Source organism: Mycteria americana, chromosome 6 (assembly GCF_035582795.1).
Source record: "Mycteria americana isolate JAX WOST 10 ecotype Jacksonville Zoo and Gardens chromosome 6, USCA_MyAme_1.0, whole genome shotgun sequence".
Classification (NCBI taxonomy): domain Eukaryota; kingdom Metazoa; phylum Chordata; class Aves; order Ciconiiformes; family Ciconiidae; genus Mycteria; species Mycteria americana.
Window position 1 is genome coordinate 39,327,168 of NC_134370.1, and position 17,032 is coordinate 39,344,199.

General features: G+C 43.5%; 1 protein-coding gene across 4 annotated transcripts in view; it reads right to left on the bottom strand.

Moving 5' to 3' along the window:
• The window catches only part of P4HA1 (prolyl 4-hydroxylase subunit alpha 1), a 37,326-nt gene extending 25,745 nt beyond the window's left edge, over positions 1-11,581 (bottom strand). For all 4 annotated transcript variants that reach the window (XM_075505419.1, XM_075505416.1, XM_075505418.1 and 1 more), the window contains exons 1-4: positions 11,483-11,581; positions 4,023-4,139; positions 3,057-3,153; positions 346-497 (exon numbers count right to left, since the gene is read on the bottom strand). In XM_075505419.1, the coding sequence (XP_075361534.1) occupies positions 346-497; positions 3,057-3,153; positions 4,023-4,110 (337 nt within the window). In that variant the 5' untranslated portion in view covers positions 4,111-4,139; positions 11,483-11,581. The remainder of the gene's footprint in view (positions 1-345; positions 498-3,056; positions 3,154-4,022; positions 4,140-11,482) is intronic.
• Between the last annotated feature and the right edge of the window lie 5,451 nt (positions 11,582-17,032).

Sequence of the window (17,032 nt, forward strand, 5' to 3'; positions counted from 1 at the left end):
CGCTCCCTTTTTTCTGTTCAACGGAGTCATCACACTTAGAGATGAAATTTCCTAAAATACTAGTTTGCAAGAAGTGGGAGAGTACATGAAGGAAGCCCTGATCCCTTGCAAAATTTACAGCATCCAAGGAGATTATTCAGTTTAAACATCGCAGTTTTCCTAGATTTTTGTAAAGCTCAAATTATAGCACACTGACAGCAAAATGGCAGGTCTTCTAGGATTATTTTTTATGAAGGCACCTCAGAAGCAGACTTACAAATCTAATTCAAACCACGACATGTGAAAGACATAGTCAAGTAAATGTAATTATAATGCGATCCTTGTTCTTACTACAGGCACACTTACCATCTGACATGTCCTTCAGAACCAGGCTCTCCAGCTCACCCCACTCTGTGTTAAGCCGTTTCATCAACTTGAATGCATTTACAGGATGTCCCAAAAACCCCTCTGGGTCTTTTGTAGCAGTATCTGTCAGCTGATCCAATTTTTCTGCCCACCTATAGTGAAAATATACATTTACTAAAGTCTCTTGTAAAAGTCTGCCAAGGCACTATAAAACTGATTTCAATCTACCCAACAGTCTTCGCTAATAAAAAACCCATCACAAATTGCAAGCTTTTACATTATCTATATATAAAGCTCTCCTAGAAAGAAAAAAAGGGGCATTTTCCTTTTTTTTTTTTTTTTTTTTATCTTCTTCCTCAGCTGCAGCCTAAATGTTGTGTTGCTCTTGTGGTCTTTGTTGGAACACTGCTGAAGGAACTCCTTCCTACAAATACCAAATGCAGTATGCCAGCAGTTCCATTATGAGTTTTCATGCAGGACTAATCAAAAACAAAGCTTTACCCACATTTTTGATCTTTTATTTTTAACTGCTCTTTTTTCTAAAGTTTACAATAAGGTAGTTCAAATACAGAACACTCATCTCAAATGATTTCACGTTTAGATGCACGCTCTTAAATCTACGATAAGCCCCTTGCCTCCCACCATGAAACTGCCTTCCATAGTGTAAGCTTGTATTAAGAAACATGTAGTTCTCACGCTCCCAAATGAGGTGCCCAGATCAACATTCTGGTGCTATAGTTCCGACTCCACAAACGTCTCTAACGCTGTCAGTGACATAAGCCATTCACAACTCCAACGCAGTCTGAAACAAGCACACCTTTCAACAACTACTGTTGTTCATCTGTTGTTTTAATGGAAACATCCAGGAAGTCTGCTCCAGTCTCAAGTCAGCAAGCACATCCATGCTATAAGCACCAGTGCTATGCTACTACATGTCTTCCCCTCTCTATGCAAAACAATGCAGATCTAGAACATGAAGACATGTAACAATGTTCTGAAAACAGGATAAATTAATGTTAAAAAAGCCACACCCCACAGAGAATACCAAACATCAACACCAATATAAAGCAAATAAAAAATCTGTAGCCTGGAGGGAACTCTGTACACGAGCCAGCATTCAGCTGGTTCCAGAATTTGGTGTGCCTGAATTAAGTTTTCCTGCTTTACCCAAGACAGGTAGATGTTTACAACTGTTAAAGGTGCCACTGTTTGCATTCACTCTTCCAACACTGTCTTTAGTTGTTTTCCTACGCTCTGACAGCCCCTGTCTGGGTTCTTGCCAGCAGCAACGTGAGCAAATGGGTTCCCTCCAAAATGGAGTGCTCAAAGTGCTCCCATGGACCAACTCCAGCTTCCAGCAAGCCGAAGTCTGAAGAAACCAATTTCAAATAATTGCGCATTCACGTTGCACGTGGTCAAATCCATCATACATTTCCCACTGCATGACTATCAAACCTAATGAGTAGCTGAAAGTCACTGCAATCGTGAACCACAACCACAAGGCCAGGATTTCTTTCAAGTAGTTTCTGTTTCATAAAAGCCTCCACCACAAGCCACCCACAAGGTGTGAGCCATCCTCCATATTTCAGTGAATTACCAACTTTCACTAAGTTTAAGTCAAGACAAGCTACCAATATCCTTCAACCAACGTACAGAGCCCAACAGACTCAAACGATGCTGGCATTTTTTCCAGGTTCTTGTATCTCTCTGTGACAGTTATTTTAACTTTTCTGACCTGACAGCAAGCACCGCTAATATAATAAAAACAGAGCAGCAATGCTTACATGGTAAGCGGTATTTACACACTTTTGGATGTCCAATCAGCATGCTCCCATCTTAATTTGTAGCTGTAAAGAATATACTTATAACATTCCAAACCTGTGAGCAATTCCAACTCTGTATTTTAAGTGATAAAAATAAATACAGTCCGACAGATGTATCTTTCTTCCTGGATGGCAGAATGTAATACACAAAGGCTAAAATAAAGTTCATGCATCTATCTAAAACTGTTTAAACATCCTCATGACAGATTTATACAAATTTTTGAAAGCCAGAAAACCATCCTGTTCAGTGATACAGAATTTTTATTTCTAGCTATGATAAAATCTGACATATGGGGCCCTGGTCCTCACGCCTATAGAGCTGAGCAACATAGTAATGGCAATGGTCAGGTCTCTTGTTATTTTTAAAAGCAGTAAAGAAGTTTTACTTTGCTTTATTTTACTTTTAAATCTAAATGTAGCATGTAGAAGGAAACTCTGTTCTTGTAGTGGGTTATTGCTATTCATTGGTTAGCCACTCATGAGCGATACAACCACACCAATGCTTTTTAGTGCTTTTACATCTAGTGTTATCATTGCAGTCCTTGTAACACTCATTTGGAGACTACTTGGGTTTTAGTTTCCACTAAGCAAATCATCATTCAGAGAACTACATCCCCTCGGGAATTACATGCAAGCAGGAGTCCTACAGTGAAGGTATCATACAGAAAGGTATCATACGGGTTGATTAGATTTCATCATTAGAAAGCTGCATAAAACAAACCAATGGCTTGGAGATAATAACTTAGGACAAAAACCCGGCAAAAACTGCTAGTTTAAGCTTTGCCTCAGAGGAAAAATTCCACAAATTTAATCAGCCTTGGGAAGCACTTTTTACATAAGGGTGGACTCAAATTATTAACTATTAGCATTATGAAACAAGCTTCTTACTTTTTGATCTGTTCTAGCTTGCTTTCTTCTGCCTTGATGTAATCTTTCAGTGACACCACCAGATCTTTTTCTGTATTAATTAAGTCTGTCATATGACCTAGAAAACAAATGAGTTTGGTCAGACAAGGAGAAACAGAAAAACTGAGAACTGAGAATTAGAGGCATTTGTCCTCTCTTCTACTTTCTTCCCCCTTCAGCTCTTTCTTCCCCAAAGTCCTTCTGTGTTTGCTTAAATAATCCTGAAGGAGTATTTGAGTAAGGCTTCTTGCCTTTTTTTTTTTTTGAAGGAGAAAATCTCATGTTGGACCAAGCTTGTTGCCATGGAAGTTAACGTAGTATCACATATTTATTATTAGAACTAATTTAGGATTCATTTGGAAAAGGAAGCAAATAAAGACAAAGCTACAGAAGTATACAAAGACTTCATGCTTGATATACAATACTAATCCAGCGTTTTATTTTTAAGATTATTTGCATGACTTCAATGGGTCTCCTAACACACTCTGTTATTAATTAATAATTACTTCATTTTCTGCAAGGAGGCAGCTGAACTGGTTCATCATGAAGTGATACAGTCCACATCTTCAGCTGTGTCACAGGCCATCAGAACCCAAGAGAGAGTACACTGACATACTGGTATCATTATGTAGCCTCAGCAGCTGTTTTGCTTACTTCTACATAAGTGCAACAGTGCACACCAAAATTTTTTTTAAAAGTCAATACCTATAAGAATACATAACGAATACAAAGCCTAGCCTAGGTCATTAGACTAACTGGACTGACTTAACTCAAAACATGTTTCTCCCAAAAGAAATAAGTCAATAAGGTTGTAAGAATGTGTAAGTGGATTTAGTTCTGTACCAATTAAAGCCTTGCATGCCATTAACACATCATTGCAGAACCAATTCTGAGAGCCGCCAAGAAATTCTTTCGGCTGTGCAGCATATACACCAAAGCATGTCTTACCAATGGAAGTGAAGAAATCTGTATGGGCGTAAGAAAAAGGCAGCAGAAGTCCAAGGGCTACGGTATACCAAATCTCGTTGAATGCCATAGTTGAGTAGCTGTCACCTCACCACGTACCTACAAAAGAAACATAAAGTAGGTAAAACATCCCTATTCACCAGAGAGTTGAATCTACCTTCAAAAGAGACAGCTTATTCTCTTGGGGCTGCCACTAGTTCTTGAGGTAGCAGAATCTTGATAAGCTTGAGCAGCTCTCAGAGATGACTGATGCCCTTCTGCAGACTTTTATACTTTTGTCTTTTGTGGTAAGAGAAGAAAGAATAGCTTGGAGACAGGGTCTTCACAAACACTCTTCATCTTTTTTATATCTGAGACACACTATAGATAGACCTGCTTCACAAAAAGCACCAAAAAACCCAAGACCAAACATATGAAAAAAACCATAATACCAAGTTAAAATACATATTGTAAAGTTCATTCACCCAATGGGAAAAAAAAAAAAAGTTTCCTTTGATCGGTCAAAAAGATGCCAGTGGAACAGGCCTAAATGAAAAACTATACAACCAGTCCACAGAGTAAGTCACTTGCATGCTGCTGCTCTTCAGCTGCCACCATCATGAAGCCAGTCTCCATACTGATACAAAAGGTTTCTCTGTCGGCTGGTTCACAGTCCCTGGGTAAGTCCATAGCAGGCTTACAGGCAGCACTTTCTCCCACAAACAGCTGCCAACCTCTCAGCCTTTCAAGATCCTGAACCCTTTTAACAGACTAGGATTTCCTCGCTACTGCATACTTTAAAAGTAATTATGCTGTCTTGGAATTCACAAGATTTACTTTTTTCCAGGCGTGAAAGCTTAAACTCTCAGGTATTGTATCTGCTCAGAAAAATTAAACCAACCGCATGTACTAACAGAAACTGTTTTACAACTCATCCAACAGCAAGACAACTAATGAAGAAAAAAAAAAGGGGGGGGGGAAGAAACATCAAAAGGCAAGTCCAGCTACAAAGTGGCTCAGCCTATTTAGGGAAGAAAGTAACATGCTTTTGATCAAGTTGACAGTACTGGTAGCGAACAACATAAAACCAGGTGTGCCATTCACACAAGGTGTAAACAAAATCAGGAAAGCACAAAGTCACACCCAAAGAAAAATCACCCCACCCAGAAGTGGAGATATTAACAGGAAATATTCCCTTGACTCCAGAGTGCAGGATTTCTTCTCATATTGCACCTGAAGGGTCAAGGAAGCAGTTCCCTCCTTTCCTTTCCACCTCTAGCACTACAGAAAGAATGCTACTAGGGTTTAGATTTACTGACTGTGGACTGCCTCTTGGACAGGGCAAGCACAGTTTCACTGGCACTAACAGGAACAGCAGGAAACTCATATGAGCCTAGAAAAGCAGCACGATCTCCAACTCTTGTAAATCATCTGAAACCTGCATGACCAAAATTGAAGGGCTGAAACATTTTGACACATTCACGGGCAGAAAGTAAGTTGTAAAGTAAAAACTTGGAGGGAAGCCTGGAGTCCTGCTTTCTCCCCAGTAGAGTCAGGCACCTCAGTCTCACCAGAGCTCTAAACCAGCCCTGCTGTCCACAGCAGCATTCCTCACCTCCTCCTCGCTTGCTCGTCCCCTCCACAGGCAGCCAGGCAACATGCCAAATCAGACTATTTCAAACATAACTAATTAAAAAAAAAAAAATCACCCCCCCCCCCCCCAATCACTCATTTCACCCTGCTTCAGTTCTGATACAGTTCACTATATAGCCATGTAACATCCATGCCAGTACAAGAGGGCATGGAACTGGAGGCAGGAACTAGCAGCCAAAGACAGCAAAGGAAGGCAAAATTGTTTCTGGTAGCAGCACAGGTTTAACCCATTTGTGAAACTCCAGCCCTAAACACAATGAACGAATATACAACCCTCCAGCCAGCCTGTAACACTTAGCTAGCTTTCAGCATAAACCAGGGATCATGGCAACATCTATACAACTGTACCTCCCTCTTCTGTGACTAACGTCAGTCTCGTTAAACAAGAGCTCCAATTGAGTAATTGCTGTAAATTAATAGGTCATACCTGGAAGCAAGTTTTCTTGCTGGCGAATTTCACTCTTTACTTAAAAGAAGCTGTATCCACATGCTCAAGGACACTAATGTGTACCCGCACTCCTATTAAAAACACTGCTCAATTCGTATTTTGCTCTGCAGAAAGCCAAGTGCCTCCTGCTCATTCAGCACTCAAGCTAATACATCTGTGAATCAATTACAAAGCACAAACAGTTCTACTACATGATAAATATTTGCTAACATTATCTATACTCAGAATTCATTGAGCTATTTGTTTACTGCACTCAGTGAAACACAAGGAAAGCTTCAGAAAGTTTACTTTTTACTATTAATCAATATGAAACTTTTCTAAAACACAAACAAAACAAAAAAACACCAAAAAGGTGATGAAAATGATGTCTCCTCTCCACCTAAGGCTCTTGGTGACAGTCTTCCACCTTGCACAATAGGGTGATGCCTTAAAGCCTGTTTGAGTAGCATGCGTTGAAAACAGTTTTTCCTCTTGTCTACCTGCCTTTACAGCCTGCTCCAGCAACTGGGCTGACTCTGAACACAGTTGCAACCCTATTCCCTCCTCATACCTTCACAGGCATACAGCAGAATGAGCGAGCAGCAATGGTCACAAATTGCAACAAGGGAAATTCTAAGTAGGTACAAAAAACCCCCCAGTTTCTCACAGTGACAGCAGTTAGGCACTAGAAGAGGTTGCCCAGAGAAACTGGATTTCCCATTCTTGGAAGAATTTCAAAACTAAATGGGACAAGCCCACATGCAGACTAACCTAACCTCCAAGCTCACCCAGCCTCAAACAGGAGGTTAGGCTAGATGACGTCCAGAGGTCACTTCCAACTTCATTTTTCTTTCCTTTTGCAGTCTCCAGATTTTCTGTCATTCACAAGGACTCAGACTCCCGTAATAGCTTTCAGCCACCCAAGATTACTTCCCTCCCAGACTGAATTCAGGGAGTTGGAAACCGAGCCCAAGGCAGCGGCCAGCCAAGCTTTCGCTGCCCTAACAGCAGTTGCCAAGTAGCACAGCTTTCAAAACTACTGCAGAAGGATCAGCTACAGGTTCCCAAATCAAAGAAAATAAAGCTCAGTTAAGATAGATGCTGGAAATCTCTTAGACACACAAGCTGCCAAATAAGTAGGCTTAATTTCTTCCTGTCAGTGACATGAAGTAAAACAAGGTGAAAATCCTCTCTACATTATTCCTGTCAGTTTGACTCTCCTCCTCAGCAGTGTCCCTCAGGCAAACACAAAGGTGGCAGTTGAGTACCTCGGAGAGGAGGGAGTCCACTACCCACATACAGAAATGGGAGTCCAGCTGACAGCTTTAACACAGGAGCTTTCTGACCTTCCATAAGAAGCACATTTGCTAAACTCTGAAACAGTAAAACATGGTAGAGCAGAACAAAAAAACAAATGGAAAAAAATAGCACAGAACAAACAAACATGTAGATACAGGTAAAACAAAGCAGCAATTAGACAAATGATACTGCCAAGCGCAGCACAGGATTCCCCGAATGGTAGGGATACACAACAAATGCCATCTCAAATTATGAAACTTAGAGGCAGGTTTTTTGAGGACTTCTAAAGAGTTCAGCTCTGCTCTACAAGTAGAAACAATCTGCAAGAGTCATAGGAGACTGGATGTGCACATAGCATCCATGCAAGCACAAGGAAAAGTGAAGACAAACTACAGAGGGTGATATAACCTCACAACAACCAAGGTCATGCTAATTGGTGACTGAAGACCGAAGCATTTAACTGAAGATGCTTATTACACAAGTCTCCTCACTGCCAATTCCAAGCTCTCAGGTGCATACCAGGATCCAGAAAACAAGACAGAAAGTGGAAACTGAGGGTGTACTTCAACGTGGAATTATTCTGGAATAGCTCTAACTTAATTCCAAAACAGCTTCTTTATTTAGGTAAGAAATAAGTGACCTACTCAAAATTAAGTCTGCTGCAAGGCTAGGAGTGAAAACTGTATCACCAAGATCCTCAACTTTTGATTTAAATACTGATCCACTCTCACAATCCTTACTGTGTTCCACTGTATGTAAAAAAAAAATCAGTTAAACTGAGCTGAGTTTGGGGGATGAGGGGTGGAAAAGGACAGCACCAGAAATGATAGCTGCTCACTACACTAAACTTCTCCTGTCCCAAGGACAGGTCAAGTTACAGTCTCATGACACAATATACCTGGAAACACTACACAAAAGGAAAGAACTTCCCCAGAGTAAGTACCAAGAACATTTAGCTGTCATAATTGCTTAACAGTCTCACATGACAGAAACATTAGAATCCAGTTCCCTAAGTTCTCTAGCACATTATATTTAAAGGCTGTTTTAAAATTAAGATCCAAACAGTGAGAGAAGAAAGATTTTCTAGAATTGCTGCTAACAAAAGAACACGGCATGTTTTAGAGCTCTTTTTAATGACAAAGTTGTAATATCAGTAACCATATATATATATAAGTAATATAATAATCTAATAAGAGATGAGAATCAATTTTAGAGTCAAGTAGGTGACATGTTTTAAGTATCATTTATTGCCAACTTGAAGACAACATTCATGAGTCTGACTATAGAACAGGTGTGTTCATACACAGATTTGTACCCAAGGAACCAAAGCAAGTTCTCCCTTGATTTCTTCCAGACTAAGACTGAATGGACACAGCCCTCTCAGAGCCCACTTGTTTTAACTTTCTAAGCCAAGACAAAAAACACTGGCAAGGGAGCAGAGCACTTATCTTATTAGACACAACAAACAGGAGCCTATCCTTCTGCTCAAGGATCAGCAGACTATCTATAGAGATATACAGAATGTTTTCAGATATTAAGAGTGATTATAAAGAAAGCAGGACAGTCCCAATGATCAACAGCTGAAAAATAGTAACAGACAGGAGCTCTTTTAGGCTGAAGTTGTTGTCCCACAGGTGGTTCTGCAGTAGCAGAAAGCCTGCTCCTCTCAAGGGGAAGAGCAAGTCATTCTGAAGTTATTGCAAGAACGTTGCCTAGAAACACACAGCACAAGTGACAGCAAAGTCACTGTTTCCGCACAGACTTTATTTACAGTCTTTCCTCGGTTAAACAGACACAATTTATCAAGTAAGGTTTTTTCAAGAAGTGTATTCTTTCAGACCACTTTCTTTAAAAAAAAAAAAAGTTTCCTTATCTATATCAACCTCAACATGGAGGCAGAGTTTTCCTCCCATAAACCCTTATTTATCCTCACTCCTTCCAGTGTTACTCATGATCTATCCTTCATGTTTTTCAAACTGCACTGGGTATTTTCTAATCTATGTGCACACCTCAAAATCACACCTTTAAAATGCTAGATTTTAAAACCATTCATTATGCAACAAAGTTTAAATCTCTATAGGTCAGAGAGCTGCTCTCTCTTCTGGCTCCACAGGTAGCTCTTAATGGATACATTAACCCTGTTGTTCAACCCAAGTTTCTGCAGTTCCTGTCTCCACACCACCACCTGAGCTGTGCCAGTAGATAACCCATCATGTGTAGGGCCATACAGCGAATTAGCAAAGGGAACTAATCCCCATCAGCTATTTTCTGCTGGGATGCAAGGCAGTGATTTCCCCCCCCCGTACACTCAATTTCTGTTGTGGTTTATCAGACATACCCACCCGCATGAAGAGCGCAGATCAGGAACTGCTTAGGACAGCACTGCCACTGAACAGCAGTTCATGAAATGGTGCTGCTTCTTCAGCTTCTAAATGAATTAACAGCTAGAAGAGATATGCCTACCTATGCCACAACCACTACTTAAATGGCAGAATTAACACTCTTAGCATAGCAAGATTCAGGCATATTCCTGTTACTTTGAGTCCCAGGAGGGGAAAAAAAAAAAAAAAAGAAAAAAAAAATCAGTACTGGTTCTGTCAGCACATAATTAAGAAGCAGTGCAGTGTACTCTAGGTCAAATCACATGCTTTGTAGTATGGTTCAAGACATTCAAACGTACCCAACAATGATCCACAAGTAGTAATGGGTGCAAAACAGTAAGACAGAGAACATCTCTTACCCCAAAAGCAGGCCTCCACTTCCCAAACAAACTGGGGAAGTCATTACTTTCACTTTCCACCCCTGCCACAGTACTGTTTGCATGCTTAGCTGAATAGTCTTTGGCATCCTAAGAAGCTGCATTTAACATTCATGTACTACTTGTAACCGATAGCTTCTTTCATTTACTAAAACCTTGAGCACTGAAATCTTTAGGTATCCAAAGTAGATGAACACGTAGGCACTTGAGCACCTCTGCAACTCCTCTTACTGAGTTCAGCAGAAGGAAATCTGTGAAACTGAATGCTGGGCAATGCTTTTGATACCTTCTCTCTGTAACCCCGAAGTATCTTTCCTCTAAGAACATCCCGCTTGTCAGGTAAACTGGAAGATTTACTCTAAGCATATCTGACATTTTTATTGTCTCTTCATTCAACAGCATCCTCAAGACTCCATGTTGGAGTTTTTCCTTCTAGTCAGGTTAGGTCCTATCAAGATACCTGCTCAAAGGTATAGCTTATGGCAAAGTTTGATTCAAGATAAGTTTTACATAACGCAATTGGCTGAATCCAATCCAAAGTAGTAGAAAGAGAGGGAAATCAAGATAAGCCTTATTCCTCACGATGTAATCACTACACACGGCGCCCATGCTTACAAACACAGTGTGTGACAACTGGTGCAGCCCTTTCAGTGCTTATGCAAAGTAACTTTTCATCTGTCCGAGCATGAAATCGTTTCAGTGCCCGAGCGCTCTTAAACTCCAAAGGCAGCACAAACGCGCCGGCCGTCAGCTGCACGTAGCTCCCTTTTATTCAGTCCCAACAGCAGCAGCAGCCGCCCGCGGCTGGAGAGATGCCGACCAGCCGGCTCCCGGCGGGTGCCCGGCAGCCCGGGAGGTACCACAGCGCTGGGGTGGGACCGGCGGCTGGGAGCCCACCAGCGCCGCGCACCCCTGGGAGGGGCGGCGAGGCTCGGGCGGGGAGGGGGGACTCTGAGCTGCTGGCGGCCACGTTTAAGCGCCGGGGGCAGGGAACGGGCCGCACGGCCGCAGCTCCTGGGAGGAGCAGGCGGCACTGTTTAGTCTACCAGCCCGGGGAAGCCGGGCGGGCCGCCGAGGCCCTGCCTGCCGGCGCGGCGGCGCCCTCCCGCCCCCCTCCGGAGGCTGCCGGCTCCCGTTACGTAACGGCCGGGAGGGCCGGGGCACCGGCCCCTCGCCGGGAGAGCCAGCAGCGGAGCGCTGCCACGTATCGCCCCCGCCCACGCAGCGGCCGCCACGGCGCCCGGACCCCCGCGCCGCCCCGTCCCCCTGATCCACCCACACACCCCGCCGCCACCGGTGAGAGAAGCGGGGGCGGCCGGGCCTCACCTGAGCGAAGGGGGCGGCGGCTAAGGGGGCGGCGGCTGACGGGGCGCGGAGCGGACGGCGGCGGTAGCGGACACCCGCGAGCTGCCCAGTGGCGTAACCGACCGCGCGCAGCCGGCCCGCGGAGGCTTTTATAGGCGCCCAGGCCACGCCCCCCCGTCCCGCGCGAGGCGGGGCGGGGCTGGCGGCCGGCGCGCTACGTGAGCTCGGTCACAGCGGCGGCCGACCCACTGCGCAGGCGCCGCGGCCGCCGCTCCACGTGGGCGCCGTGGGCGCGCGGCCCTCGGGGTTCCTCCGCCGCGCTGCCGGGGAGCGCGGCGCCTGGTCGCCGCAAGCAAGACAACACCCAAAGTGCCTGGGGTTCTTCTTTTTCAGTCACCGAGGGGGAAATAAATTAGATGAAAATGGGAACCTCCACCAGGATAATAAAAACTGCGAGAAGTATTAAGCCGAAAGTGGCATTTTTGGAGTAAAAGTTCCCAGAAGGGGCCGAAAATGCCAGGGGCCGCGGGGGTCGCTGCCTGCAGCCCTGCCCGGGCCTTCGCCCTGCTGCCAGGGTAGCTGAGCCCAGCGGAACCGTGCCACACCACTCCCACCCCCGGCTGCAACCCTCTGCTCCCCCGAGGGGACACAGAGCTGGGCCCGCGCTCCTGCCGAGGTCTCGCCAGCCCCGGCGAGGAGGGGATGGCTTCCACGCTCCTAGCCGACGCTTCTGAATAGACATTCCAGTCGGCATTTGCTTTTTGACCACAACAGCATGTCGTCAGTGATTCATGTTGGATGCACAATTCAGTATAATCTGCCCAGATTCTCATTTCTGGGGCAGGCTGGCTAGCCAGCTCTCCTCCTCTGCTCGCACAGCTAACACTCACTGAGTCTCATCTCATTTATCTCTGACTGGTGCTTTAATTTCTGTTGATAATTTTGATTCTAAACCAACCTTGCACCTCCCGCTCTCCAGCCGGTGTCATCTGCTGTATTTCACAGCATACCTTCTGCTCCATCATCCATGTCCTTGCTGGTAGCCAATACTTTTGCTAGTCTTCTCCTGCAAAGCCCTGGTGAAGATGCTTCCAGACTGATGGTACCTTCATTAAGCGCCGTTTCTGAAGCAGCCCCCCCCTCCTTCCAGCGCTTTCATCTAAACTTTGCTTATCACAAAGGCACCTTGCAAGGCAGTATCAACAGCTGTATCACAAAGCATATCACCCTCACCCCTCTCTGGCGCACAAGAGCTCTCGGCTATCACAGAAAGACATTAAGCTGCTTGGATGTGTCTTGCCATGACAGATCTATGCTGAGTGTTCTTTGTTTTCTAGGCATTCATAAATAAACTAGTTATTTGTTCATTGTAGTTCCAGCAATTAAGTTAGAATCTGGGACATTCATTAAGCATTTTTTCCTTTCTTTTTAGATGTGGGCTTTAAATAATCATCTCCTTACTAGCCTAGCCAGCCTGTGATCTTCCTTCTTTTAGTACAGACATTTTTGGCTACCCCTACCTGAAAAGCTTTCACAGCAACAATTACAGAATGCTGGCAAAGACATAATGGGTCAAAATCCCCTTCTAACCCACATTCTTTAGCAGGGTTACGTTCCACTGGCTTAAAACCACCTCATTCATAAAAGGTAACTGGAGGTTGCAGCATGATCCATAACTAAGATTTCTTCCTGATACCTAAACTGTTACCTCAGCTTCAACTCCCTCAGCAATGTCTTTTGAAGAGCAAACATCACAACATCGAGTATTATGCCCCATTTTGGGGAAGACTATGAGATATGACATATCTCATACAAGAAACAAACAACAGCATTAAGTGAATTTAGTCATTTCTTGTCCAGATGTGGACACAGATGTGTCCACACAGCCAACTACATTGCCAGTACTGTGAGTGCTGCTGCGCCAGAGCAGGAAGAAGGCCAGTTTTTAGTGGAACTATCCGTCAAAAAATAAGCCTTCCTTTCCTCTCGTTTTGGTCGTCTTCCAACAGAAATACAACTCCTACAACTAGCAGGAAACACTGGAACGATATCCAAGCTTCTAGCTGAGGCATCGAGTTAAAGCCCTATTATCCAAAGAGTCCATAATATCTAGCCAGAGATTTAACAGCAGCTTCTAGAGATTTGGCAAAACCTCACACACTGTAGAGGCATTCAGATTCTTTCTAGCGAGATTCACTGCTTTCTCATCAGCTTTTGCACTATTCAGATTTTTAGACAGTAAGGCAGACAGTGGAGAACAACAAGAAGTTGTTCGCATGTTTAGTAGCGGGCTCACTTGTATTGGTCAGCATGGGGCTGAAGACAAAGAAATTTTTGCTAAAAGGAGCCCAGGATTTTGGCATCTACCAAGCAGTCAAAACGAGAGTTGTTTCCAATAGTCATGGCCTTGTCTTGCTCCATGAATCTATTTCTGCCCCTTACCAGTGCTTTCTGCTGGTTAGGTAGAGAGTACTGACTCATTTTCTCCTGCCTTCCTCAACTCCAGCATAGTCACTGATGTTCCAGTTGCATTAAAAGATTGTTTGTAAATTGGTCTATGCTGGACTTGTGCATTATCACCTGCTGTCAAATCCTGATGGGGTCAGGCAGCTTCAAGCAGGCCTTAGCAGAGCAATTTGTTATGTTGGCACCTTGCTAAGAAGCACTTTCTATCTCTACAAGTGCAACATGAACAGTTTCTATTTCTACAAGTGCAGCAGGAACACTTCTTGAGAGAGAACTGCAGCAGAACAAGTGGCTTTCAGACTTTCTTTAGGATTTGCAGAGCTCTGTGTGCTTTCTAGCAGAAACACTGACTCCTTAGGCAAGCACAAGCCTAGCAACGTGCTTCCTTTTCTGAGCAATCCTGTAGAAGCACTCCATAGGCCCTAAGCTGGAAGATACTAAAAGAAAGCTCCATCTGAAACAAGAATGAAGCACAAGAGGCCTCATAAGAACACAACTGTAGTGGCTCACACCAAAGCTTTCTTTTAGCCCACACTGCCTAGAATACTGTCATAGCCTCCAAACACTTTTAACTTAGGGATGTTCTTACCCTGATGCAGTCCATCTATTTAGTAACCCTCAACAGAGTTCTCTGTTAAGTATTTCTCCTCTCTTGAGTTAGAACTGTTTTGCATCCACAGCATCCTTTACCTAGCAGTTGTGCCATCCCTTAGCCAGAGCATAGAAAACCACCTCCATTTGTTCACTGGGAACATGGCTCCAGCTAGTTAGATTTGATTAACCAGGTTCCTGCATGGGAAGAGACACAAAACAGTTGGTACCTATCCCTTATTCAGGCTGAAGTATCAGAGCCTACCTAGTTCCTTGCAGTGGCCGTATTCTAAGTCTTTGATCATGCTTGTTGTCCTCCCTGAACCTTTTCCAGTTCTTCAGTATCCTTTTAGAGACAGCGTGCCATGACCTGCATGCAGTGTTTAAGACACAGGTGAGTCCTCTTTATATCATACTGAGCTAGCTCACACTACTGCTTAGCTTTTTAAAGTGTATTAACAGCTTAGGTTTACCCTTTGTAAAGGGATGAAGCCTCATCTAGTTTCACACACATTCGTCAAACGATGCTTGTGTGTCAGTGCTAGTCTGCTCCCAAAATGAAGTCATTACCTGCAGTCAAGAGGCTGGATCCTGTATCATCAGTTATTTTGTGTAGCGCAGCAAATCAGTGATAGAGCTTGAGGATCTTCCCTAACCAACCGCAGCAGGGAGGGGAAAAGACAAAGCACACACATGCTACCCCAATAAGCTGAAATGAGCAAATCCTACTAAAATGTTATTCAGATGTTACGGTGTCTCCTCTACACCTGTGCAAGTGTTAGGAGCACAGAATGTAATCAGCAGTATCAAATTAGACAGTTTCTGTTTTTCAAGGTCCCCACCCCAAGTATGAGAAACTGTAGGAGTCCCTCATGTACGTAATATACACTACAAGTCTAACTTTAGAGCAAGGCCAGATTTGGTTAGTTTGCATCTAAAATTTAATGATAGAGGGAAAGAGTAGTCATTAACTTTCTCTTTAAAGAAGTGGTTTGTCTTTCCTTGGTCTCTTCCTAAAAAAGAAATATTTTTTTTACCAAGAGATTTCTTGTGGCTTGACCATAAGTTTTCAATGCAAGTTTGCTAATTTTATATATTTAAAGCAATTAACAGTTGTTTTGCAAGGCCCAGCTGTTAGCAATTCCAATGCTTGTTTCTGCTTATTGGGGGCAGCTGGAAAGACACAAAACAGAACAGCAAGAAAAAGCAAGATTACTAGTATAACCATTATTAGCTTAGTATTACATTTTCCAACCACTTCTTTGGCTGAAAAATCTTTTACCAACTACTAATACCAATATAAGTATTTTACAAACCCAGATTTAAAAAAACATCTTAGCAACACTGGACCAAAGGTTTGCCTATTTTGCAATCTTGTCCATGTAAGAGATCACAAGTATTTGTTCCCACTGCTTGTGTCCTCCTTGCCTGCTCCTTTTGTTTGCTCTCCTTGCATCAGGAGAGTCTCAGGGATTCACTTCCTCTGGTGGCCTGCCAAAGCTCAAATTAGTAAGCTACAGGAAGCTGTCAGAGATGCATTTGTATGGCCAAGCCTTCAGTTTGCTCACAGGATTGCGTCTCACATGGAGTACAGTATGTGCAGGGGACAAGTAACAGTTTATAGATGCAATTCACACAACTCAGAGCCCAGCTCAAAAATACTTATGAAGAAGCAACTCAGTGCCAAAGTGACAACTGATATTTGTGCTCCTTAAATTAAATAATTACGTGAATAAATGACGAGAAAGCCTCTGTTATTTTCAAAATCATGTCCCCTGCTTATGTGCTGCAGAAATACTTAATTGGGCAACGTGCAATCTCAAGCAGGCGTATGGACCCTTGGGGAAGGCACAAGGAATCTCTGCATAGACTGCGTGGCTTCCCACCAGTCAGATCAGTCACAGAAGTGACTCTAATCTTATTTTCTCTGCATATCTTCACACAGCACAGAGGCCAGGTATACAGGATTGGGCTAATCCATGATTTTTTTCAGCTGCGTATAGCAATGAGAGGCTACAGCACTGCACTGCCTTCAAAGGAGTCTTTACACTGCAGCACAGTGCTCTGGCTTTTAATCCTCCACATGGATCGGGGTGCCCTTACCAAATGACCTATTGCTTTGGGATGAAGAAGGTTGAGAGGCTGTCCCGAGATTTGAGGTCCAAAGTATCTCCCCCAACTGCTTCCCTCTAAAGCTGGCTCCTCTTGCAAGATCCATTTCTGGGGGCAGTTAGGGTCCGTAAATCTGTTTGTTTTAACAGCAGGGTGGATACTTCCCTTAGAGATTATATTTCAATCCTTTATCTTATTAAGGGAAGATGTGTTTTGTCCATTAATCCAATTAGCCTAGTGGATTAATAAGATTGGGCTTGCTCTGTTTCAGGAAGTACACAAATAGCAGTCAAGCATAATTAAACCTAAACTGGGAAGTAACGCTGGTAACAAGAGTGCTATTTCCCTGCATGTTCTATTTATTATTTTTACAAGCTGTGTTCTCAAATTACGTTACATGAA